The 27,318-nt window shown below is 47.5% G+C and overlaps 1 protein-coding gene across 6 annotated transcripts in view; it reads left to right on the top strand.

Moving 5' to 3' along the window:
• Positions 1 to 27,318, top strand: part of LOC143926583 (uncharacterized) — a 203,830-nt gene that overhangs the window by 102,889 nt on the left and 73,623 nt on the right. For all 6 annotated transcript variants that reach the window (XM_077450456.1, XM_077450455.1, XM_077450457.1 and 3 more), the window contains exons 8-11: positions 2,485 to 2,665; positions 5,983 to 6,169; positions 7,817 to 8,127; positions 24,990 to 25,226. In XM_077450456.1, coding sequence (XP_077306582.1) covers positions 2,485 to 2,665; positions 5,983 to 6,169; positions 7,817 to 8,127; positions 24,990 to 25,226 — 916 coding nt within the window. The remainder of the gene's footprint in view (positions 1 to 2,484; positions 2,666 to 5,982; positions 6,170 to 7,816; positions 8,128 to 24,989; positions 25,227 to 27,318) is intronic.

The raw sequence follows: 27,318 nt of genomic DNA, 5'->3' as shown, positions 1-27,318 counted from the left end.
CACCTGACCCGAAGCTTGCAGAGGGAAGAGCCGGGGGCCATTGAGTCTTAGGACTCCAGGCCAATTGGGTGTCAGGACCTGCTTCCTGTGCGGTCGGGAGGAGAAGCAGGAAGACATTAGCAAATATTAATTTGCTATTGTCACACAACTGGGTGCCCTGAGCCCATCATTTTTGAGGCCAATTATAGCCTCAGGTTCTAATCATGTGCTTCAGAAAAAAAAATACTTTGAAATCCATGCGTCTGGTGCCCTGCATGGAGATTAGGGGCCAGGCGCACAGATTGGGGAGGGGGCACCCCTGATGGATGGGCCGCCGCTGTTTTTGTTCCATTTTTCTTTCCCTTTCTTCAGTTTTCTAAGGATCATCACATACCATTGCAATAATTTGGAGGTTGAATTAAAGGTTTTTTCGAGATATGTTTATTGAATTTTCAGGGTTTTATACAAAACCTGGCTTACAAAGAAAAAACACAAAAACAAACATGCCTTGATATGTCGCTCCATAGAGATGCATGGAGCGCCCATTCAGGTCCACCTGATAAAACTGACAGACGGACCTGAACGGTCCACATGTGTGAAAGGGGCCTAGGTCCTTTTCACACCAGTGGACTGATCGCCTAAGGGGGGGTGAATGTCAGCGGACATGTGTCCACTGACACCCAACGGGCATCCGATCCAATAAAACCTGCTAAAAATAGATGTATGGTGATACATCCAGTGAATCTGATCGGATGACAATCAGCTGGAAATGGACCTGCAGTCCGTTTCCATCTGATGGCCCCATAGAGGACAGTGGGCTGTGTCTGTGTCTGCTCTGCTTAGCGGACACGGACCTGTCATCTGCTTGCTCAAGGGGGGGATCAGTGGAGAGATTGCCTGCTGAGCAGGGCGAATTCCGCTTGGATGGATCCGCTTCATCTGAAAGGGCCTTGCCAATGCCACCATATTTAAAAATCAAAGTACACCAGCACAGAGTAACAGATAGGGCAGACTTAACAACCTGGATCTAGAGAGGTTCATGTAAGGTGGACTGGAAATGCATAAGTTTATCAAAAATACTTGTCTTTTTCAAAAAGTTCAAAAGTTAGCCTATACAAAGAATGTATCCTTAATTCGTTTTAGCCAGGAGTTTAGTATAGGGAGGGTTTTCCCTTTCCAGAACAATAAAGTTGTTTCTTTAGTGAAGAAATATAAAATGTGTAACAACCTTATACTGTAGCATGTTTAGAAATCACCAGATCACCAAATATTCCCAAAAGACAATATTTTGGATGCAGAATATTAGGAAGGCCCAACCCCAATGAAATAAAGAACCCAACATCTCTCCAAAATTTTTGGACTACAGGGCAAGACCAAAGTGTAAGAAATCAGCAGTGTGCCCAAAGCATCTAAAATGGATGTACATGTAGGCAGGTGCAGTCAATTTTCTCCACTGTCGGTGTTGCTTGACTACAGCAACATTGCAACTGGAGGGGAAGTCAAGAGGAACATGGTTCCTCTATGGTTTCCTAGGTCACTGGGGAAGCTATCTGATTGGATACTACCATCCCATGTGACTTTGACTGCCATCTTGAGTCATGCAGAGCCGCCAATTTAAGGCCATGGTTCCCAGGCTAGGTGCACTTTTTTTCCGTGTGGGTAGACAGGTCACCCGTCTGACGGGACAGTGATTAGTGGCAGTGAGAGGTTTCCGATGAGTAGAGGATGGGGACATGCCAACCTCCTTGAAGACCTCCCCATTTGGGCACAGTCTGGTCAGGCTGCGCTCCGCCCCTCAAGACAGATACTGTCGGCACGTCCGGAACCTGCTCTTCTACTCATCGCATTCTGTGAATGTGCCTGGTCAAGCATGTTCCCGCCGGGCTTGTTGGGAATTGCCAAACTTTAACTTTAATAAAAGCTTTATATCTACAACTGGACTATGTGTGTTTACTGCTACCGCACCACGCTGCACCACCCACATATGTAGTATATTTGGAAGTCACATTGTACATGTTTATAGAGGTTTACTTATTAGACCAATAAAGAGGGAAACTGAAAAGAAAAGAGGGACAGAGGTTTTGGGTTCCAAAGAAGGGCCAGTTGGGAGCCATGCATATGGTCACATCCATACCCTGTTCTGGACTTTCATGGCGACAAGACATATTTTTTTCAATGGAAGGAGAGGTGACCTTTAACTTTTTGAATGAGAAACAGCAGGTAAAGCATTTTTAAGGAATATATTTCACCCTTGTGGTTTGTATCAGAAATTTCCAATTTGAGGTTCCTTTAATGTCATGGACCGGTATATAATTCAGCCTCTGTCCTCACAAATCACCGGCATTGCATGTCAGGAGCAGCTCCGGATTATTAAAGTTCTTGGAAGCCGGTGATCTGAGACTGTCCTAGGACTGCTTTGTGACACGGATGTTTTATAGCAATACCCAGCCTTGTGCTGATTTGCCGGGAGAGTGACGTGATTTATCTTCTTCTTTTTTTTTCCAGGATACGGGAAAGTTTCATAAAACGTCCTTGCACAGTAATGTAAAAATGACCATGGTTTATCTAGGAAAAAACGTGCATCTATCACACGACGATGATGACTACAGAGACGAAATTAAGGTCTTTCAGCAGCACTGTGGCGGGGAGAACCTCTGCGTTTTTAAAGGAAGTCTTCTGGAAGAAGGTGAGAATTGGGAAATCAATCACTTTGAGTGGGGAAGGGGGGGGGGCACTAAGCAATGTAGCAGTTTTGCCACCCCCATCCTTTGGGTTATAGATAAGCACAGAGGAGCCACATCATTTGCTTTTTCTGTACTAATGTGACCCAATAAGGTACTATCTGCCTACCAATGCAACCCCCTTGACCAGTGACAGGCAGGCGCACAGGTATGACCAAATTTATTATCCCCCCTGGTTACTGTAGGAGCTGAATTTTTCTAGCTGGGCCTCCTAGGTATCCAATGGATCCTAAGTTCCTTCCTAGGCTGTCTTGTGAATAATCCAACTCTGGCAAGTAAAATCAGTCAGTGTGCTGGTACGTGCAATTAGGCATTACGGCAAGCTACTACATTCTATTTGGGTGCCTTATTTAATAAAATTCATAAAGAGGCCATTGGTTAGAAATGTGTAGCAATCAATCAATGTTCAATAATCCAAACCAAGCAGCACCACTCCAGACCAAAGCCTATCTTTCACCGTGGTCACTTCATGAGCGGGCAAAGAAGCCCATCCACACTCTTAATTCTGTGGAAACAATGCAACTCAAGCCACACACTGAAGACATCAACTACCCTTAAGATCTTTTTTGGGCTACAGACAGTATACAGAGTATTCCCTCCTGGTTGCAGCTATGGCATGCGTTCCAGCCACGTTGCAGCCAAGATGCATATTGGAGGAGCAGATAACGGACAGCATTTTTAATCTACTTTGAATAACATAAAGAGTAAAATAGCAGCATTGGAAAGGCTTCTTCTGCTGGTCAGTACCGAAGCTCCGGATTGCCATGTTACTACCCTGTTTCCCCGAAAATAAGACCTAGCATTATTGTCGGTGATGACGTCAAAATAAGCCCTACTCCCCAAATAAGCCCTAGTTAAAGACCTTGTAGATCTTATTTTCAGGGTAGGGCTTATTTTCGAGGAAACAAGGTAGGGCTTATTTGGGGAAGAGGGCTTATAATTCAGCCATCGCTGATAATCACTCTAGGTCTTATTTTCGGGGAAACAGGGTAGGGTCCGTTTCCCCTTTATATACCAACCATCACTATTCATCCTACTTCCTCCTGTAAGTTTTTTTCGCTCCCCATTTTTACTTGCTTGTGTAATATTGCAATTAGTGTTTGCCTTTAATAATACCATCAGTTTGGCTAAGCATATGGGCTTGATCAATGGGATGGGCTGTTATTTTACGATTGTTTTTGATCAATGGAGCTAGAGTCCACACCCATTGGGCGTGGACGAGACACTCCCACAACACCCACGCTATGTCACATTTTGTTATTTAAGTATGAGAACTACACACAGTTCCGTTGGCTCTGAGGAAGAGGTGAAGCTTCGAAACGTGTTAGCCCTTGTACACACGGTCGGATAATCCGACTGTGTGTGGTATGCATCGGACTGTTTCCGTTGGAATATCCGTCGGACCAAATTTTCCAACTTGCTGGAAATATTTTCCAACAAACTGGTCCGATCAGACATACTCCGATCATGTGTAGAGAATTCCGATCGGACAAAGTGCCACGCATGCTCAGATCAAATTCCTACATCAAAGCTATTGGCTACTAGCCTGAATGTAATCCCATCGTAACGAAATTACGTCATCACGTTCTGAAAGATCGGATTTTCCGACAACTTTGTCTGACCGTGTGTATGCAACAGTTTCGGACACAATCTGCCAGACAAAATCCGTCGGACAAAATCCGACGGATTTGGTTGTTGAAATGTCCGACCGTGTGTACAGGGGCTTAGTCTGTTGTGTGCAGGACACTCTGTTATGTAACATGTTGTACCGTGGACGGAAAGCTGCTGTTTGTTTGAAAAGCTGTATTACGAGCGTACTTTTGTGAATAGATCACTGTGTCTTTTATTCATTAAAGTTTTTATTGAGGATAATACACTAGGGCTGTGCATCCTCTATTCTATTTCATATGATTCCAGTATACAGAGTGTCCCTGCCTAGAGACTGCCCCTCTTTGATGCGTTTCACTGTAATAGGCTTAGCCATAAGGAGAGCTAGTTGACATCATCAGTGTGTGGCTTGAGCCGTATTGTCTCCAATCGATCACTTTTGTTAGCAAGTAATCACTAAACATTTTAGTAGCGTGATAATGCTGCAAAAGATTTCCCATGAACTAGTAAATATCACGACTCTGTTATAGTGCACATTTGGGTTATTTTGTACTGTATGTCCATGTCAGACCAGTCTGATTTCAAATTTACCCTCAACAAGGCTTACCTGGCATGCACATTACAAAACACTTAAATTAAATTGACCTAAAGCCGTTAATGTTTAACCACTTGCCGACCGGGCCATAGCCAAAAGACGGCTACAGCGTGGTTGTGTTTTTCTGGATGGACGTCCTCCCAGAATCTTGTTCTCACGCGCCCCCTGAGGCATGCTCCCGCAAACATAAGTACCACAGGTAGCGGCTGTTTCCCACAGGTAGCTGCTGTTTACCATGCGATCGCTCCATCAAATGATGGAGCGATCACTTGTAAACAAACCGGCGTCATGTCATGACGCTGGTTCCTCCCTCAGCTCTCTGTACAGATTGGTACAGTGCAGGGGGAGAGGGGAGAGATGGCAGCAGCGCTGTGGGCTGCATGTGTAGTGCCCACAGCGCTGCTCAGTGCCAATAATCTGCAGTACTCTGCCCATACTGTGCAATAATCTGCCAATACTCTGCAACACTGTGCAATATTCTGCAACACTGTGCAGTACTCTGCCAATACTCTGCAACACTGTGCAATACTCTACCAATACTCTGCAACACTGCAATACTCTGCAACACTGCAATACAAAATAAAGTTCTATTTGTTTGAAAAAAAGGACAAAAAATTCATATAAGTACAGTGTTGCATGACTGAGTAATTGTCATTCAAAGTGTGAGAGCACCGAAAGCTGAAAATTGCTCTGGTTAGGAAGGGGGTTTAAGTGCCCATTGGTCAAGTGGTTAAATCTAAATCTACATTTTTATAGATCCAATTGTCAGTTAAACAATGGAAAACATCCCATGGGTGATCATTATTTTTTCTTAAGAAGTGAGCACTGGACTCATGAATCATTGTTTTATCTGCACCTGAATAGAAAAAAATGTGGTCAAAAAGCATAGAAATAAAGAAGGCAAGGTAATAAAAAAAATAAAAAATAAAAAGCAGAAAGGGATAAACAAGATACTAAATTGAAAGTCAATAAATGTGAAATCCTCTTTATTACATGAAATAGATTTTGCGTTTATGGTCATACATTTGCGCCTTGTGACAAGTGTGTTTACGGTTTCAGAGTATTTCAGTATGGTCTCCAGGCGTCACCGTGGCTTCCCGTTTAGCCTCACCTTCTACATTAATGGGATCCAGGTGGACCGTTTAAGCTCATGCTGTGAGTACAAGCACCGCAAAGGAGCGCGCCTCGGAGGCAAAAACGGGTATTTCAGAATCATCAACGTCGAAGGAGCTTCTCCTTGTTACAGGTAACGCTTGACCCGAGGACAAGTCCTGAACATAAAATGTTTCAATCTCAGTAAAAGCAAAGGAATGGTAAAAAAAAAAGACATTTTTGTTAGTAACTCACATGCTATGTTACTCTGTGTCTAAAGTGAGCTGTTACTGATTAAAGTGAATGTTTACCAGGTAAGGAGGCATCAGGCACTAAATGTAGGTCATACCCACCTATGGACCTCCAACATACAAGATACCCAACACACCTACATTAGAAGTTCAGGCAAACTGCTAAATTCACAGCTTAAAGTAGAACTAAATGCAAATTGTTTTTCATTTTGGATAGCGTAAGGTTGGTTTATAACCCTAAAAAAGAAAAATACAATTATAAAACAATCAATTTTATTAAGTATTACATAAAACCATAATAACTGCTGCCCTGGGAAAGCTTTGGGGATTCCATTCTATAATACGGTTTGAGTTTATGCATTGTTGTTCTTCTGGGGTTTGATTGGTTGTTGCCCGTCCTCGGACATTAATATCAGTTGTTGCTCAAGATGTTCATTTTAGCAGACGCTCCTTATTTTCCCTCTGTTTATTTTCTGTGTAGGTCTTCAGCAGTCTTTGTTTTGTGCTGTGTATACTCATGTAGTTGACACTAGTGACCACCCATCTCTCCCTGAGGAAGATTCTTTAGGAATTGAAACACGTCAGACTCACATGTAACAGTCGGTCAAAATCTGTTTGTAAAATTGTATTGATGTAACGTGTTTTGATTGGTGGTTTAACAAACAATAGTGTCAAAAACACCTTTCTTACCACCCTTGTTTTTATTATGCTTTTATGTATTATTTAATAAAATTGATTGTTTTATAATTGTATTTTTTCTTTTTTGGTGCTTTCAAAAACTCCCATTTTTTTTTTTTTTTTTTTTTTTTTACTTTTGTGGGTATTGTGTACACTTGGGATATGGCACCTTGGCTTACCTCAGACTGTTACATGTAAGGGTTATAATCCCTGTCAGTTTTTTAATTTTTGGCCATCTGTGTGCCATTGTGGACATTTCTGTTCAATTCCTGTCCCATAGCCACAGCCTGCAGGAGGAGATCCCACCAAAGTTCCCTGGTAGTCATTAGAGTCATAAAAACTAGTGTCCCCTTTGGTCTCGGTGTTGGGCAACTATTCCAGCGCAGTCCCACCACAAAACTAGGCAAAATGCCATGTCTCCTACCTGACCAGTCTACTCCACCACGTTGTAGCAGTATGCACTAAAAAAAAAAAGTACAACGTACAGGACATTTCCCAGTCCACCATGTGGGAAACTATGGGAGCCTAGTGTGAAGACAGAATGAGGTACTATTAAAAATAATGTTTGATGTATTTGTAGCCAAAACCTTTAGTTTTGGATAAAGCAGGGAATAGATAACATCTGTGAGGTTTTTATTGCTCTCTGTGTTTCTTTTGGGGAGATTCATCCTCTATTTGTTCTGGTGACCATTGTCACCAGAGCGGAAAGATGGGAAATCCAAAATCTTACATATATTATATGAATGGGAGAAACTCATGCCCATGACAACTGTTCGAGACTTGCCCTCACGTTGGAGAGATTCCCTCTTTTCATGTAGTATTTCCGGGAATAGGAAATTACACGTTTCATTTACACATTGGTTTTATTGCAGATGTATCATTGCAATGGGCCTAGATAAGAAGCCATCTCCCCCACCTCCAAAGAGCAAAACCGCCCTAGACAAGAATGGGGAGGAGGAACAGAATGACAAATCGGACATAGATAATGAGCCTACGGTAACATACTATGATGAACCTGATGGTAAACTAGAACAGGAAATGTCCGTCCACGAGGATGATGATCCAAAGGAGCATAATTCTAATATGGACTATGAAGAGGATGGAGAAGAGGAAGAAGAAGAAGATGGAGAGAATAAGGACAACAAGACGGACGAGTATGAAGCAGATGACGAAGCCAAGGATGGTAAGTTCAAAGAACATTTTTAAGAGGTATAATTTAAAGGAGTTGTAAAGGCAGAAGATTGTTTATCTTAATGCATTCTATGCATTAAGATAAAAAAAACCTTCTGTGTGTAGCAGGCCCCCCAGAACCCCCCCCCCCGAACACTCACCCTGAGCCCCTTCTCTGTCCAGCGATGTCCACCATTCCCTTTTGCCACCTGGGACTCATAGCGGCACCATTGGCTCCTGCAGCTGTCAATAAAAGTCAGTTAGCCAATCATGGGAGAGATAGGGCAGGGCTGAACGGCAGCTGCGTGTCTGAATGGACATACAGAGCTGCAGCTCGGGTCAGGTGCCCCCATAGCAAGCTGATGGTCTATGCGGGTACTCGTCAGGAGGGAGGGACCAGGAGCATGAAGAGGGATCCGAGAAGAGGAGGACCCGGGCTGCTCTGTGCAAAACCAACTGCACAGAGGAGTTAAGTATAACATGTTTGTTTTTTGTTTTGTTTTTTTAAAGCAAGATATTACAATCACTTTAAATGGAATTTAAACAAAACAGATCAATACAAAAGTGAAAACACTCTAAAGCCATTAGGGTGACACCACTGCTCATAGTTTCAGATCTGTAGCTTCTTCTATCACCTTCCTGGTCCCTGGATGATGAATGAAAATCATTACACAGGTATGGTCCTATGCTACCCTTCAGGCTGCATTCACACTATAGAGTTTCATAAACATGCACAAAATCATTCAATTTTGCCAAAAGCACTTAAAAAGCACATGTCACACTTGTGGTGCCATCCATTGTTAATGGCATCCCAAACACGGCAAACAGATGCATATTTTTTTTGTGGTTAAAAAACATGCAAAGCTTGAAGCTCAAAAAGGTGCATGAGCTACTTTGCAGCGTTTGTTGCCTGGTGAACATCCCACTGAAATGAATGGACTGCCCTATATTCATAGTGCAAAAAATGCACATATGCATGATGCCCGGCGTTGTGTGTCACAGTGTTAATGGAGCCTCACTCTGCTGCCTAAATACCTCTTCTGCCCCCAGTGCCTGAAAACATGCACTGTGATCTGATTTTTACAATGCACGGGGAAGTGGGAAGATAATAATATAATGTAGACCTCAGGTAGTTATACTAGCAATACTTGATGATGCATAATATTATATTGCACACAGTGTTGAAATAAAGGGAGCTTTTGTGTTTGCCAGAAATTCTGGGATGAGTTTCTGACTTTCTGAAAAGCAAAATGCGAGTGTAGAAGTATGAAAACTGCCATGGTGGCTCCAAAGCCGTCATCCCTATCCTGTATTCATTACCTGGAGGAGTGGTGATCAACTTAAAAATAATAGAGGACCCTAAGTGCGGACCTTGACCCATCCAGAAAGCTACACAATAGCAGTGTGTCTTTGTGAGGTCAATGGTATCGAGTTGGGCAGCTCATTTATTGATGAATTTAAAATGAATGGGCTGTACCTTAACACCCCAAAATTTTGGTCATGTTGATTTTTTTTTTTTTAGCAATGCACATCAATTCACACTAATAATAAAGTTAGAATGATCATTGGCGTCAGTGGCTGCAATAATAACCCCCAGCAACGGGTATCAGTACAGTGACAATGACACTGCGGCAGTGAAGCCAACCAATCCAAACCTCCTGCCCCCCTTAATTCCCTGGTGGTCAGTGCAGTGGCATTGAAATTTGCCCCCCCCTTTACCCCCAAACTGATGGTCTTTGCAGCAGTAGTGAAACTTATTGCCCCCCCCCCCATCTACACTGGACGTCAGTGAAGTGACATTTAACCCCTCTTACCTGATCATACGCTGTAGCCATATGCCCCCTCTCCCCATCCAAGACATGTACTGTAATGCCACGTACACACAACCAGACTTTCCGGCAGACTAGGTCCGACAGTCTTTCCGGCGGACTTTCCGAATGAACGGACTTGCCCACACATGAATGGACTAAGTCCGTTCGAAAGCTGGTAAGTTTTGAATGTGATGATGTAAGACGGGACTAAAAAAGGAAGTTCAATAGCCAGTAGCCAATAGCTTCCCTTGCATCGTATTTGGTCCATCGGACCAGCATACAGATGAATGGTTTTCCTGATAGGAATTGAGTCTGTCGGACAGATTTGAAACATGTTCTATTTTTAGGTCCGTCTGATTGTTTTAATGAAAAACGATCGGATTAGCCCACACACGATCGGATTGTCTGACGGACTGATTCCTTCAGACCTAGTCTGCCGGAAAGTCCGGCTGTGTGTACGCGGCATAAGTAGATATAATTGCTCACCTGAGAGTATTGTGTATTTCAATGCCAGGTGCAGGAATGCAGAGCGTTTAAACACCTGGCACCCCGCTGCCACTTTGCAAAATCCATCAAGGTGCCCCACAGGTACACAGTGGTCCGCACAAAGACAGCCAGCGGTCCACATGTTGATCACCGGAGACCTAGAGAGTCAATGAGCTGGAGCACACTGGAGCTCAGACTTTTTTAGACTCCACTGTCTGCGTGCTTGCAGCAGCGGTGTCCCAGAAAATTAACCTTTAAAAACAGTCCAGCAGGGGCAGCTCCCCAATTCTTATACTCACAGGTTCAAGTTAAGGTCAATTTGCAGTACCTGTTGCTACCTACAGATGGCAGTGTTGTCATACTATTTCTTCTTTTCTTTTCTTTTTTTTTTTTTTTTTTTTTTTTTTTAGCTAAATAGGAAGTTGAAAAACATGCATACAAATTTATATACATTGGTGAATATAGTCATTAAAGGTTCCCTGTGTGAGACTTTTTTTAGGGCATTCAAGCACTGCCCAATGGCAAATATTTATTCATTCTGTATATCTGGAGAGATAGACATATGCAAATAAAAAGTTGTCTTTTTGATACACTGAACTCCACCATGGGTTCCAAACTCCCAGAGGGACCCTTGTGGAGCTGCATAGTCTGCACACTTGGTATGTCTGCCCCGGCAAAATATATAGGTGCACTGTCAAAAAATCTTCCTGGATATACCATGTTTTTGTTTTAGAAAATGGTAAGCACTAGAGGAAGGAGACCAGTTCTTACAGGTTAAAACACAAAAAAAAAGACTGGAAAATGCTTAAAAAATGCAATTTGATTTGGCATTTTAAGTAACTCCCAGCTCTGTGGGGCCAAAAGTGGATTATTCTGCCTCAGAATTAGGCTACTTTCTGCTCATGCAACTTTTAGATCAGCTGCCGCTCTACATGCATCCATCGCTCATATCTGAACAGCCATCCTTGAAATACATTGAATATCATATTGGGTATAATAATAGGTATTCGAGCTACAAAACACTCAGGTGTGAATGGGGTCCCACTGAGTCCCTTTATTGGCTAACTCACTGAGAAATTTATTAGGAACATCTGTGCACCTGCTTATTTATGTAATTATCTAGTCAGCCAATGACGTGGATGTGTGTGGATAAAATCCTACAGATAGGTCAGGAGATTCAGTGATTGTTCACAAAAAAAAAAAACAGAATGCAAAAAAAATTGATCTTGTTTATTTTGGCATGATTCTTGGTGCCGGATGGGCTGGTTTCATTATTTCTGTAAATGCCCATCTCCTGGGATTCTCACATACAACAGTTGTTAGGCGGCGTACACACGGGCGGATTGTCTGCCCAAACTTTTGAATGAACGAACTTGCCCACACACGGCACTTTTTGAGCGGACTAATACGGCAGACTTCGCCATACTAAGTCCGCCCAACTTTTGAAATGAACGGACTCGCCCACACACGTAGAGGAAAGTCCGCTCATTTCGAGCGCGTGTCAAGGTAGGCGGGGCCCGCGACGGAGACGTCGCGGGCCCTGCCGCCTGGAATGGACTTAAAGGGGAACCCCAATGCCGAAAAAAATCGGCGTGGGGGTCCCCCCAAAGTCCACAACAGACCCTTGTCCGAGCACGCTACCCGGCCGGCCAGGAAAGGGGGGCGAGCGAGCACCCCCCCCTCCTGAGCCATACCAGGCCGTGTGCCCTCAACATGGGGGGTGCCTTGGGGAAGGGGGGGCCGCGCGGCCCCCCCACCCCAAAGCACCTTGTCCCCATGTTGATGAGGACAAGGGCCTCTTCCCGACAACCCTGGCCGTTGGTTGTCGGGGTCTGCGGGCGGGGGGCTTATCGGAATCCGGGAGCCCCCTTTAATAAGGGGCCCCCGGATACCGGCCCCCCACCCTATGTGAATGAGTATGGGGTACAATGTACCCCTACCCATTCACCTGTAAAATAAAAGTACCAAAAAAAAAACACAACACACGAGATAAAATATTTTATTGCACAGCTCCGGGGGTCTTGTCCCCCTCTTCGGTTCTTCTGCCGGGCCACCGCGCCTTCTTATAGCTCTTTTAGAGGCGGTGGCCCGGTCTTCTGTCGCCGCTGTCGCTGTCGCCGCCTTCCGTTCTTCTTCTTCTTCTTCTCCAGGAGATGTTGACACGACGCTCTCTCCGGCCAGAATGCCAGAGCCGCGCTGCGCGGCCACTTATATAGTGACAATGGGGCGGTGTCACATGGTATATGTCACATGGGTTGGTCACATGGGTTGATGTCACATGGGGACTATGACATCGTAAGGGGGCAGGGTCACCATGTGACCAACCCATGTGACATATACCATGTGACACCGCCCCATTGTCACTATATAAGTGGCAGCGCAGCGCGGCTCTGGCATTCCGGCCGGAGAGAGCGTCGTGTCAACATCTCCTGGAGGAGAAGAAGAAGAAGAAGAAGAAGAACAACAGAAGGCGGCGGCGACAGAAGACCGGGCCACCGCCTCTAAAAGAGCTATAAGAAGGCGCGGTGGCCCGGCAGAAGAACCGAAGAGGGGGACAAGACCCCCGAAGTCGGGAGAAGAGGCCGGCGGCGGGGAGGAAGAAAGCCAGACTCCTCCACTAGCAAAAGAGCTACAAGAAGATAGCGGAGGAGTCCGGGCGAGAAGACCCCCGAAGACGGAAGACCCCCGGAGCTGTGCAATAAAATATTTTAACCCTGTGTTGTGTTTTTTTTTGTACTTTTTTTCACAGGTGAATGGGTAGGGGTACATTGTACCCCATACTCATTCACATAGGGTGGGGGGCCGGTATCCGGGGGCCCCCTTATTAAAGGGGGCTCCCGGATTCCGATAAGCCCCCCGCCCGCAGACCCCAACAACCAACGGCCAGGGTTGTCGGGAAGAGGCCCTTGTCCTCATCAACATGGGCGGCCCCCCCTTCCCCAAGGCACCCCCCATGTTGAGGGCACGCGGCCTGGTACGGCTCAGGAGGGGGGGGGCGCTCGCTCGCCCCCCTTTCCTGGCCGGCCGGGTAGCGTGCTCGGACAAGGGTCTGTTGTGGACTTGGGGGGGACCCCCACGCCGATTTTTTGCGGCGTTGGGGTTCCCCTTTAAGTCCATACCAGGCGGCGGGGCCCGCGACGTCTCCTTCGCGGGCCCCGCCTACCTGGAGACGCGCTCGAAATGAGCAGACTTTTCTCCGGGCGGGAAAAGTCCGCTCATTTCGAAAGTACAGCGGACTGGCACACACACGGGCGGACTGTCCGCTCAAACCAAGTTTGGACGGACAGTTTTGCGGAAATTCCGTAAGACTTTGTTCGTCAGACAGTCCGCTGAAAAAGTCCGCTGAAGCCCACACACGAGCGGACTGTCCGCTCAAATGTGTTTCGGCGGACTAAGTTGGGCAGACAGTCCGCCCGTGTGTACGCGGCCTAAGAGTTTACAAAAAACATCTAATACAGGCATACCCCACTTTTAAGTACACAATGGGGTTTATTTACTAAAGCTGGAAAGTGCAAAATCAGGCTCACTTCTGCATAGAAAACAATGAGCTTCTAACCCCAGCTTGTTCAATTAAGCTTTGGTAATAAAACATGGAAGCTCATTGGTTTTTATGCAGAAGTGAGCCTGATTTTGCACTTTCCAGCTTTAGTAAATAAACCTCATTGTGTACTTAAAAGTGGGATATGCCTGTAAATGGAAGTTCTAAGGACAGAAATCCAACAGAGCCGACAGAGGCCACAGTGACCCAAATAACCACTTTATACAACTGCTGAGCAAAAAAGTAGGATGGACTACACCAGGGGTGTCCAACTTTTTGACCTTCCTGGTCTACATTGGAAGAAGAGGAATTGTCTTGGGCTCCACATAAAATACAATAACGATAAGGTTCACTGATGAGCAGAAAAATTCGGGCAGATCACAAGTTAACGATCACTGATATGTAATATATAGATAATGATATAGCTAATCTGAGTAATAAACATTGTTTTTTGTAATATTTTTTATTATACAGTGCCTTGCGAAAGTATTCGGCCCCCTTGAACTTTTCAACCTTTTGCCACATTTCAGGCTTCAAACATAAAGATATAAAATTTTAATTTTTTGTGAAGAATCACCAACAAGTGGGACACAATTGTGAAGTGGAACGAAATCTATTGGATATTTTAAACTTTTTTAGCAAATAAAAAACTGAAAAGTGGTGCGTGCAAAATTATTCGCCCCTTTACTTTCAGTGCAGCAAACTCACTCCAGAAGTTCAGCGAGGATCTCTGAATGATCCAATGTTGTCCTAAATGACTGATAGTGATAAATAGAATCCACCTGTGTGTAAACAAGTCTCTGTATAAATGCACTTGCTCTGTGATAGTCTCAGGGTTCTGTTGAAAGCGCAGAGAGCATCATGAAGACCAAGGAACACACCAGGCAGGTCCATAATACTGTTGTGGAGAGGTTTAAAGCCGGATTTGGATACAAAAAGATTTCCCAAGCTTTAAACATCCCAAGGAGCACTGTGCAAGCGATCATTTTGAAATGGAAGGAGTATCCGACCACTGCAAATCTACCAAGACCTGGCCGTCCCTCTAAACTTTCAGCTCAGACAAGGAGAAGACTGATCAGAGATGCAGCCAAGAGGCCCATGATCACTCTGGATGAACTGCAGAGAACTACAGCTGATGTGGGAGAGTCTGTCCATAGGACAACAATCAGTCGTACACTGCACAAATCTGGCCTTTATGGAAGAGTGGCAAGAAGAAAGCCATTTCTCAAAGATATCCATAAAAAGTCTCGTCTAAAGTTTGCCACAAGCCACCTGGGAGACACACCAAACATGTGAAAGAAGGTGCTCTGGTCAGATGAAACCAAAATCGAACTTTTTGCCCACAATGCAAAACGATATGTTTGGCGTAAAAGCAATACAGCTCATCACCCTCAACACACCATCCCCACTGTCAAACATGGTGGTGGCAGCATCATGGTTTGGGCCTGCTTTTCTTCAGCAGGGACAGGGAAGATGGTTAAAATTGAGGGGGAAGATGGATGCAGCCAAATACAGGACCATTCTGGATGAAAACCTGTTGGAGTCTGCAAAAGACCTGAAACTGGGACGGAGATTTATCTTCCAACAAGACAATGATCCCAAACATACAGCAAAATCTACAAAGGAATGGTTCACAAATAAACGTATCCAGGTGTTAGAATGGCCAAGTCAAAGTCCAGACCTGAATCCAATCAAGAATCTGTGGAAAGAGCTGAAAACTGCTGTTCACAAACGCTCTCCATCCAACCTCACTGAGCTCCAGATGTTTTGCAAGGAATAATGGGCAAGAATTTCAGTCTCTCGATGTGCAAAACTGATAGAGACATACCCCAAGCGACTTGCAGCTGTAATCGCAGCAAAAGGTGGCTCTACAAAGTATTAACGCAAGGGGGCTGAATAATTTTGCATGCACCACTTTTCATTTTTTTATTAGTTAAAAAAGTTTCAAAAATCCAATAGATTTCGTTCCACTTCACAATTGTGTCCCACTTGTTAAAATTTTATATCTTTATGTTTGAAGCCTGAAATGTGGCAAAAGGTTGAAAAGTTCAAGGGGGCCGAATACTTTCGCAAGGCACTGTAAAGGAGAGCAACATAAAATGAGTGCGATATTTCACAGTTTTCCATAAACGAATGCATTAATATCTGGTTGGATGGATGGATGGAGTAGCAAATCTCAAGGTGTTCATCAGATATTTTGGTTTTAATTTTGCCCTTCATGTGCTTCATAATTGAAAATAGTTTCTCACAAACAAAAGTGCTGCTGAAAACTGATGACATGAATAAGGCGTGATTGTGAAGAGTGGGAGATTTTTCTTTGGGAAGATAAAACTTAGAAAAGTTCAGAAAGGAGACACTGTAAAATTTTTCTTCGGCCCGTATATGTGTTCATAGTCATCTTGGGTCGTATGTGGCCTGTGGGTCACAGGTTGGACACCCCTGGACAACAACATCAGAAGACCGTGTTGGGTTCCACTCATATCAGCCAAGAACAGAGGCTGCAGTGAACACAGATTTAATAAAATTGGACAGTTGACTGGAAATATATAGTCTGATCTGATCTTGATTTCATCTGAGGCACATAGATGGTAGGGTCAGAATTGGGTGTGAGCCATGAATCCATGGACCCAATCTGCCTTGGGTCAACAGTCCAGGCGGGCATTTTTTTTTTTAATTTTTTTTTTTTTTCAAATAATATATTTATTTATATTCAAAGAGTGCATTACACGTCATGCATTACTACAACATAGTAGAACAGTCAGAACAGAGAAGAGAGGGCTGCAGGGACCACCCAACCAGTGGCCCATTCCAGTAGGCCCCCCAGGGCCGGCAACCGCCAGGCCCGGGGGGGCCCCCCGCGAACAATCGGGCCGACCCTGTTAATCAACAAGTGGTGTTGCCCACCTTAGGGTCCAGTAGGGTAGCCCCTCACCCGATCATAAACAGCTACCAACAGTATTAACCTCTCATGAGTAGCAGCATCTACGAAGTAGTGTGCTAGAGGAGCAGCAAGGCACATAGGAACACCAGCCATGAGGAAAAGGGTGAAAGAGACTGGCAGAGAGATATAGGAGTACCAAGCAGTAGAGAGAGAGGAAGAACAAGAGGAGAGACGAGAAGGATAGGAAGTAAGAGGGGTAAGGAGGATGAGAGGAGAGAAAAGCAAAGGAGAGAAAGAGAAGAGAAAAGAAAAAGGAGGGATAGGGGAACGTGGGGAAGGAGGGGTAAGGAAAGGTAGGGGGTATAGTCACCGTGTGTGGTCCCTGCGGCATTTTCACCTCCGGAGCTCCCGTAGGTTCCATGGGCTCCAGACCACATCATGGGCCTCAAGCCTGTCCCGTATCCTGGCGGTCATCCTCTCCATCAACTCCACGTCCTGAACTCTAGCATGGAGTGCTCCGAGAGCGGGGGGCAGTGCCCTTTTCCAATGTAGTGCTATTAGGCATCTCGCCGCTGTCAGGATATGTCGTGACAATGTCTTGCGGGACTTCGTCAATTTAGGGAAAGGGATGCCCAACAAGAAGGTCTTAGGATCCAGGACCACCCGCCGGTCCAAGAGATCCGACAAAAGGCGCCGGACCCCCTCCCAGAAGGGAACCACCAGGGGACATTGCCAGAAAATGTGGAACAACGTGCCCTTGTGGGTCAAGCACCTCCAGCATCTGTCAGAGGTAGTAGGGTAAATGGCGTGAAGGACGTCTGGGGTCATGTACCAGAAAAACAAAATTTTGTACGCGTTCTCCCTGTAGAGTGTGCATAGAGAGCTTTTCGAGGCCTGGGACCATATCGTCTGCCATTGCTCATCCGTTAGCTCCTCCCCCAGCTGTTCCTCCCACTTGAGCATGTAAGCATGTCTGCATGCCGAAGTTAACGGGGGTGCATTAAGGATTTTATATATAGCTGATATCAATCCTCTTTGGGCCATGCCCTCTAGGATTATGGTCTCAAAAGCGGAGGGAGGGGAGAATCGCAAGTCAGAGGATATGGTCTGGGCAAAGTGCCGTATCTGCAGATAGCTGTAGAAGCTCTGTCTCGGGAGGTCAAATTTGGACTGAAGATCAGCATAAGACAACATTCTCCGTGATCTGGGGTCCACTAAGGTCCCCAGATGGAAGAGGTTTCGGGACGACCAGGGGTGGGACATCGCATACGTCAGACTGTCTGGCATCTTAGGGTGGTACAGGAAGGACGTCAGGAGCGATTTGTCCGAGGACAAGACATAGATCTTAGTAAGCTTGCGCCATAGGCACTGTAGATGGGACATAGATCCTAGCAGCTGGGTCCGGGGAGTCAACGCTGGGGCGCTCCATAGCATACTATTAGGATGCACTGGAGCCATCCAGAGCTTCTCAATTTCCGTCCACCTGTTGTACGACCTCTGGGTGAACCAAGAGGTCACTGCCCGGAGCTGAGCTGCCTGGAAATACTTTACAAGATCCGGAAACGCCAGTCCCCCGGCCGAGCGAGAGGCTGTCATGACCGAGCGGGGGATTCTATGACGCTTGTAATTCCACGTAAAATCAAGCAGGTCCGCCTGTAATTTTCTCAGGTGGTGATATGGTACTGGGATAGGAAGGGTCTGGAAAAGGTAGAGGAGCTTCGGGAGAATCGTCATTTTCACCGAAGCTATCCTACCAAAGAGGGAGATCTGGTGCTTCCGCCATTGGGAAAGTAATTGCCTAATAACACCATATAGGGGCGGGAAGTTTGCCTGATACAGAGATTCAAAGGTCTGGGTTATATGTACCCCCAAGTATTTCAGGGAATCGGTTTTCCAGTGGTACGGAAAGGTGGTTCGGAGATGTTCAACTTCCTGGGGCGGGATATTTACCGGTAGGGCTTCCGATTTGGATGCATTAATTTTATAGCCCGATAGGGCGCTGTAGCGGTCCAACTCCCTATGTAGGTTAGGCAGGGATATTCTGGGCTGGGTCAGGGTGAGAATGACATCGTCCGCGAACAGGGACACCTTAAATTCCCTGTCCCGAACCGGGACGCCCCTGATATCCGGGTTCCGCCGAATGGACGCCGCCAGGGGTTCCACACAGATAGCAAATAGTAAAGGCGATAGGGGGCAGCCCTGGCGCGTGCCATTGGATACCGAGAACGCCGAGGATGTGGCGAAGGGGGTTTTAACCTGGGAGGACGGGTTGGAATAAAGGTGGCGTATGGCCCGCAGAAACGGTCCCCTCATCCCCATGTGCTGCAACGTAGCGAACAGGAAGGGCCACCCCAGTCTATCAAATGCCTTTTCCGCATCTAAACTCAGAAGCAAAGACGGGGTGCCCCCCCTATTCGCCACGTCGACTAAATCTATGACCCTTCTGGTATTGTCGCCGGCTTGGCGAAGAGGGACAAATCCCACCTGATCTTTATGGATGAGGGAGGGGAGAACCCTATTGAGCCGGAGGGAGAGGAGCTTCGTAAAGATCTTTAGATCTGTATTTAGGAGTGCAATGGGCCTATAATTGGCACAGAGAATGGGGTCCTTATCGGGCTTGGGTATCAGGGTGATGAAGGAGCGTTGCATATCGGAAGGGACCGGGGTATTTAAGAGAAACGCATTAAACAGTCTGCTCAAGTAAGGAAGCAGAAGGGGCAGAAACGTTTTGTAGTATTCGTAGGGTAAACCGTCCGGGCCCGGGGATTTATGAGCCGGTAGCGACTTGACGGTCAGCTCTATTTCCTCCTCCGTGATGGGCATATTCAGGGAGGCCAGATCCAGGTCTCGGATACGGGGGATCCCACTGTCCGTCAAGTATTGGCGCATGCTCTGGGAGAGCTCCTCCGACAAGGGAGCACTGGGTATGTCGTCACTGTTGTATAACTCCGCATAAAATTTCGCAAATGTGTCTGCTATCTCCTTAGGGTGAGAGACTACGGTGTTGTTTTTAGTTTTAATCTGATGTGGAGTGGATAGGAGGGTTTTATCTTTAAGTTTCCTCGCCAAAAGAGAGTGCGCCTTGTTGCCCCTGTCGTAATATAGCTGCTTAACCCGCAGAATGGCCTTTTCTACCCGGCGAAGCGCGAGGTCCTTAAGCACCATGCGAAGCCTAGTGATCTTCCGGAGAAGTCGTAGCGAAGGAGAAGCCTGCATATCCCTTTCTAACTGCCCCAGTTCCCTTTCCGTCCGCAGTTTAGCGGCCCCTGCATCCCTCTTTAAAGCAGAAGAAAGAGCCATGCACTTTCCGCGGATGACCGCCTTATGGGCCTCCCACAAAGTGGGGAGAGTAACGTCCGGGGTCGCGTTCTCAGTGAAGTAGAGTTTCAGGGTTGAGGCCATTTCCGCCTGTGAGGGGGAATGTTGTAGGAGAAAGGTGTTAAGTTTCCAATTGTAGGGTCTAATTACAGGGGCCGCTAGATCTAGTGTTAACAGGATCGGCGCGTGGTCCGACCATGAGATCGGCAGGATATGGGCTCGGCGGGCCACTCTCAGCGTTGAATTGTTAGTAAAGAAGTAGTCTATGCGGGAGTGCAACTGGTGCGGGGCCGAGTAGAACGTGTACTGGCGGTCCGCCGGGTGGAGGGCCCGCCAGACGTCAAAAAGAGCGTGCCTACGGGTCAGCTGGCGGAATAGTTTCGAATCCCTAAGAGCTTTAGCAGAGGGAGGTCGGGTCGTTGTCGCCAAACGGTCCGCAATGGCGGAGTGAGCCAGGTTAAAATCACCCCCCACCACTAAGTAACCATGATCCGACTTGAACAGACGGGACAGGAGTTTGGAAAGAAAGCTATGTTGGCGGACATTGGGGGCGTACAGGGTGCATAGAGTGATCGGCTGTGAACCCCATTTGCCCTTAAGAATCAAGAAGCCTCCCCCGGGATCACCATAGTGATCGAGGTAGGTAAATGGGGCTCCGCGACGTATCAGGATGGCCACGCCGGCCTTCCTGTGAGGGCCCGAGGATAGGTAAGCTAAGGGAAAATATCTAGAGGCGAAAGCAAAGGACCCCCCCTTATCAAAGTGTGTCTCCTGGACAAAGACTATATCCGCTCCTGACTGCCTGAATTCCCTAAGTGCCAGATGCCGTTTCCCATTAGAATTCAGTCCATGGACATTAAGGGATAAAATCTTAGCCATTAGTCATGTCAGGGGGGTAACAGTATAAGTGGGGACTTACCCATATTCCACCTTGTAGGACGACCGCCAGGAGCCAGGAGGTTGCTCGTTCTGGGGAAAGGGCTCCACGTTGCCCACCTGCCATGACACGGTGAGAGAACAGGGAGGGGAGAGGGAAAGGGAAAGGTAGAAAAGGAGAGAGAGAGAAGAGGTTAGTATCGTAAATAAAGGTATACACAGCAAATAGACAACCACTGTACATTACAAAATTAAGCCATAGGAGACCATGAACAGGCAGATCGCTCAGGTCCAATCGGATTCCCAGGGGGCCACCAGAACCCAAACCCGTGGGTCGGGCCTGGCGGCCGCATGGGAGTCCAGCCCCCCCCATCAGGAGGCGTAGATAAGGCCGTTGACATACGGTGGGGGGGAGCTGAGGAAACGCCCCTGCGACAACAGTCGCCAGGCAGTTCCCAAAATCCCGGATGTAACACCAATGCATCCGGGTAGAAGGGGGGTGACTCAGAGACTGAGAAAGACCCATGATCTCAATCTCTCAGATACATCAGCCTTAAGAAAAACATAACTCAACATGAAGGCACTTAATAGGGGGAGAAAAAAAACAAATAAAAAACGGAAACTCTTGGGGCTGAAAGAAAAAAAAAAAAAAAAAAGGCAAGTTCGGAGAGTCCGGACATCAGTCCATCGGCCAACCAACAAACAAAACGGGCCACGATCCCTTGCGCCCCGCGGGCCTACGGGATCAAAAAAGGAGAAAAAAGAGAGTACACAAAGATTGCCGCCTTACATAGCCTCAGCCCTTTCCTTGGCGGGCCGTTTTCTTAGGTGCCTCCCGGTTGCGAGGGCGTTGGCGGGAGGGGACCTTCTGCCACAGGGCGGGTGCGGAAGGCTGGGCAGCCACGAGATCCCAGTCCGGCAACTGGGGGGGATGAAGCCCAAGATCCTCACAAAAGGAGTGGAGATCCTCCGGGTACCGCAAGGTTGCTGTCTTGCCTTGATGTTTGGCTGTGAGAGCGAACGGATATCCCCAGCGGTACGGGATATGGGCGTCCTGCAACGTGCGGAGCAACGGTTGAAGCAATCTGCGCTTCTGCAGTGTGAGCCAGGATAGGTCTGGGAAGAGCTGGACTTGGATATCGCGAAAGTTCACCACCCGGGCCAGGCGGGCTTGTCTCATTATGTCCTCTTTGATGTGGAACGAAGTGATTCTACAGATGACATCCCTGGGGGTAGAAGTCGCGCCTTTAGAGCGCAATGCCCTGTGAGCTCTGTCCATTTCAATAAACTGGGTGGGGGGTTCCCCAAGAAGGTTATTAAATATTTCTTGCAGGATAATCTGGAGATCTTCCGGTCCGTCCGCCTCTGGAATCCCCCTCACCCGTATGTTATGCCGACGCCCCCTATTATCCAGGTCCTCCACATGACGCTGCATGTCCCTCAGAAGCATTCGATGGTCGGCCCCTTGTACTTGGGTCCTGTGGATCGCGATTTTAGTTTCCTGTATCTCCTCCTCGGCCATCTCGACCCGATCCGCTAAGTGCTTGAGACCGGAGTGCAACATTTGTATTTCCGAGCGACAGGTTGATTTAACATCTTCTATCAATTGCTTAAAGTCCTCCTTAGTGGGGATTGCTTGTAGGTATTGCTGCCACTGCGGGTGTAGGGGCGGGGGGGGCCCTCCAGGGTCATCCCCAGTAGGAATCAGAAGGGGCGGCTGTGGAGAACCATGGGGTCCGTGTGCCTCCCGTGAGTCTGGGGGGGGCCCGATGTGAGAGTCCCACACCCCGGGCTGAGGAGGTGGTGACTGCAGGGGAGTCGTGCGGGTCTGCCTCACTTCCCGATACGGGTCCAAGCCTGTTCTACAGCCGACAGGGGCCGGGGAGCCACTCCGGTGTCGCTGTGGGCCAGGAGCCCACGTGGAGGACAGTCTCTGGGACTTGGGTGGTGGGGACCGGACCCCTACGTCCATTCGGGGCTCCGCCACTCCCCCACGTCCCCGCCGAGGCCATGGCAGTGGGTCTCCCGGAGGGGGGAGGGCTGGGAAGTCAGTGTCCTCAATGGAAGGGGGGGACCCCAGTGAACTAGTGGGGAGGAGGGGGTCCGATGTCGCCCGCAGCAGCCTAGGGAGGTTCCCCGTGCATTGCGTGTCCGTAGGAGGGGAAGGGGGTTCATGCTCCAGGTACCCCGAGTTCTGATCCAGCCTGGTGCGGCCTCCTGCCATCCCCCAGGCCTCCCCGCTGTCCTGCTCCCAGTTGGCCGCCCTGCGTGGAGGGGACCTCTGGCCCCAGCGCAGCGGGCTCAGATCCCCCAGGGCCGCGCGCTGCTCTGTATGCCGTGGGGGGATGGGTTCACATGCGCCCGGATTGAGGGGCCTCGCAGTAGGCCTCGGGCCTAGGCTGGTGGGCTGATACACGGGCGGGAGCGGGGTGTCACTCACCGCTGCGGGGGTCCGGTCGGCTGCGCTGGATGGAGGAGGCGTCCCGTCCGCCCCGATCTCCGCTTGATGTCCGCTCCTCATACTCGAGGCCGGGGATGGGGCCTGGCGCGTCGCCTCCGGCGCGGTCGGCGCCATCTTGGGAGGCCCGCCGGCCGGAGCGTCTGGCGGCGAAAAGTACGTCCGGAGGTCCGCTGCGGGCCCCGGAGGGACGGCGGAGGGTCGCCTGCTAGTCGTGGATCGGGTGGCCCTCGATCTCCCCATCGGATGGGTGCGGATTGTCCCCCTTTTGTGCCTGTGTAGCTGGGCTGATGAGAGAGCTACCTCAGCAAGCGTCCATGCAGGTCCGCTTCCGGTCACGCCCCCCCCAGGCGGGCATTTTAATGGTGTGGAGGATGTTTTCTTGGCACAATTTGGGTCTTTTAATACCAATCATCACTTGAATGTCACATGCATCCCTACAATTTCGTTCACAGTTGCAGCCATTTTTTCCACCCTCTGTGGTGTATTTCTTTTTAGAGGGAGGTTGACAGACAGCTAGGAAAATATATGTTGTCTCCTCACTGCCTATTTTGACCCTGAAAAGCCTGAAATTACCTAGGCTGTTGCAGTGTGGCCCCTCTCACTTGAAAAGGTTGTATTTGACAGTGGTACTGCCCACCAAATGTGACACGGGGTATAATTTTTGACTTGGCCTTGGCTGCAAAGCACAGCAACAGCATGTTTACAACCCCATTTGGCTGCTTTGCAGCTTTCACAACACTTAAAGTTTATCTGTTTTCGAGGTAAACTTTATAGTTAGACTCCAGGAAACGTGAAAGTGCTTCCTGTAGTGCACCAGCGCTGCAAGAGTTAACCACTCCTTCAGGTCTAAGGGGCATAGAATAGTAGATATACATATTTACTGAATCTTCTGCTCCTCCACACTGCTAGACTGGTCTTCCCAAGTGGTCTAAGCAGTGCCGGGACAAGGTCACCCAGCATTTAGGGCAAAGATTCCAAACTGCGCCCCCCCCTCCCCGCTCATGATGTGCAAGATTAGGGGATCCTACAACCTGCAGTCACTTGCTTGTCAAAATCACTGCCGCTGTCACTACTCCTGTCAACCTTGCAACAGAAGGAAGGTGCCCCCAGTAAACCATTGCAACGAGGGCAGTCATACCTTCTGCCCACCCCTTGTCCCAGCCCTGGGTCTAAGGTCCTGACATCTTTAAGACCATGACCCTGCATTAGACATGAGGATGCCAAGGGCCAGTCCACCGCTGGAACACGGGTAAGCGTCATCTGCCAGGGGGGCAGAGGATCAGGTAAATAAAAGTGCCTAATTTTGGTATCCCTAGTCTAAATAAGCAGTTAAACCTTGCAGTGCAAACGCAGCTCCACCGCAAGAGGGGGTTTCTGGAGTTGGGCTTTAACTAACTGGCTGGTTCTCTTTAAACAAGGATTATCTTCAAATCCTGTAAAAGAAGCAATTTTTTTTCTTTTTGAGTGCATCTTGTGTCTTTTCTTTTCCCTCTACCTTTGGCAGACTATGATGAAGATTTTGAAGCGGAAGAATACAAACCTGACAATAAGAGTAATAAAGATCGACAGGCTGATGATCAAGTGGATGAAGAGTCAGAGTCATCTTCAGATGATGAAAAAGATGATTTAGACCAAGAGCCGGGAAGGAGCACACCATCAAAAGCGGAGCCCGAGGCCTCTGACAGCGACAGAGATGAAAGGGAAAGGCACTGTGACAGCGACTCTGAAGAGCATAAACAAGGTCGGTTTCTGTATTTTTTACTATTTAAATCTATCATTACCGAAATGTATTCAAAACCTCTTCCTGGGTATGGAGTTTCGTGAGGCCAAGTTCGGCTTTGCCTGTAAATACACATCTCACTTCCAGAGGGAAGACTGGGTGTTTTGTAAACAGCGACGAGGCGTTTCACACACGGTGAATTTGTGCGTTTTATAAAGAGGCAAAATTATTGGTTTTAACTTTGCTGCACTGACTTCACTTCAGAATCGTTCAAGCTTTCCTTGTTTTTCTAAAACTTTGATGCGGAAAGTTGTGATGTCAAAGTGACATGTTATTAAACAAGAAAGCAACAAGTACCATTGTGCCTCTGTTTATGCAACCACTGTAGCAGAGAAAGAACCCCCCGGGTGCTGCCAAACCTGCCCACCTTTCCTCCCCAGGTGCCAATGACCATCCCTACTGATGACAGAGACTCACTAGGGTTGACTTACTAAAGGCAACTAGACACGCTGCAACGTGCAGTTGCACTCTGCAGCAGATGCAGTTGCTCCGGAGCTTAGTAAATGAGGTAAAGCTTCACTTTATAAAGAATACCCAGTCACATGCAAGAAAAAAAAAAACATTTTTGCCTGTACATGATTGGATGATGGAAGTCAGCAGAGCTCCCGATCATTTACTAAGCTCTGGAGCAGCTGCTCTTGCAATAAAAGGAATTGACAAAAACTTGTGTACTGTCTATTCACTTTTTACACATTTTTGGTGAATGAGTAGGATTACTATGTACCCCATATGCATTCACATAGGTGATCATTTTTCGACCGATCCAAATTGTTCTGAAAATGTGTTATTCCTTAGAAAATTATGAATATTATAAAAATGACATCGAATTCATCCATTTTTAAAAAAAATAACAAACATGTTATACTTACCTCCACTGTGCAGCTCGTTTTGCACAGAGTGGCCCCGAACCTGGTCTTCTGGGGTCACTCGGCGGCTGTTTCAGTTCCTCCCCGCAAGAATTAACCACCTTCATGCCAGCTCTCTTGCATGGTGGTTAGTTCTTGCGGGCGCGCTCCCATGGTACATCCGGCGGCTATAGCCGCTCACTGTATCACTCGGCCCCACCCCAGGGTGCACCGCATCATTGGATGTGATTGACAGCAGTTTTGAGCCAATGGCTGCGCTTCTTTCAATTCATCCACTGTAGCCAATCAACGGCCAGACTGAGTGGCGAAGAGAACATCGGGGGCGAGCGCAGCATAGATTACGCCCCTTTCCGAAAGTCCCCCGCTGCCTTCTGGGAAACACACAGATCCCAGAGGCAGCGGGTCCATTCTTATTGCGCAGCGCGACTCGCGCATGCGCAGTAGGGAACCGGGAAATGAAGCCGAAAGCCGAAAAGCTCCACTTCCTGATTCCCATACCCAAGATGGCGGCGGCAGCACCCGAGAGACGATCGAGAGATCGGCTTCGGATGCCGACATCGCGGGCGCGCTGGGCGGGTAAGTGTCACTATTTTAAAAGTCAGCAGCTGCAGTATTTGTAGCTGCTGGCTTTTAAAAAAAAAAAAAAAGCGGACTCCCGGCAGACTCCCGCTTTAATGCATAGGATGCATTAAGGTGAAAAAACGTGTACCTTTACAACCCCTTTAATTTCAGAGTTCTTTTATGATCCATTGTTTGCAGAGCATGCTGGGCTCTCTAATAGGAAACTACAGCACTAGCTTTGCACTTGTTGCCTGCACCTGCAGATAGAACGCCAAGTACACTGTCAAGAGAGAAGTGACTGATGCATGACACTAAGAACAAAAGAAATCTCACTGTATTGTGTTATTTTCATAATTTGTTTAAAGTGAAATGTAACCCTCTAGATTTACTGATCTGCATCCTATGGCACTGTGTACCATGACCTGCTATACAATGCACAATGCGAGTCCTTATAAATAAAGAATGTACAATCTGGAGCAGCAGTCTGGGTCTCCAGCAGTCCTACATGCCCCCTGCACAGTGCTCCAATCAACAGTGTTACTTTAATATGCAGTAGGAATATTCCCCTGCCTAGAAGCATGCACTTTTCTTGCCCTTTGACCTCTTTTTTTCATAGACTATCAGTT

The sequence above is a fragment of the Lithobates pipiens genome, unplaced genomic scaffold, assembly GCF_037356315.1.
Source record: "Lithobates pipiens isolate NorthernLeopardFrog02 unplaced genomic scaffold, aLitPip1_a1.2 Scaffold_23, whole genome shotgun sequence".
In the NCBI taxonomy this organism is placed as follows: Eukaryota; Metazoa; Chordata; class Amphibia; order Anura; family Ranidae; genus Lithobates; species Lithobates pipiens.
Note: the sequence above shows the minus strand (reverse complement) of the source record. Positions and strands in the feature narration are given on the sequence as shown.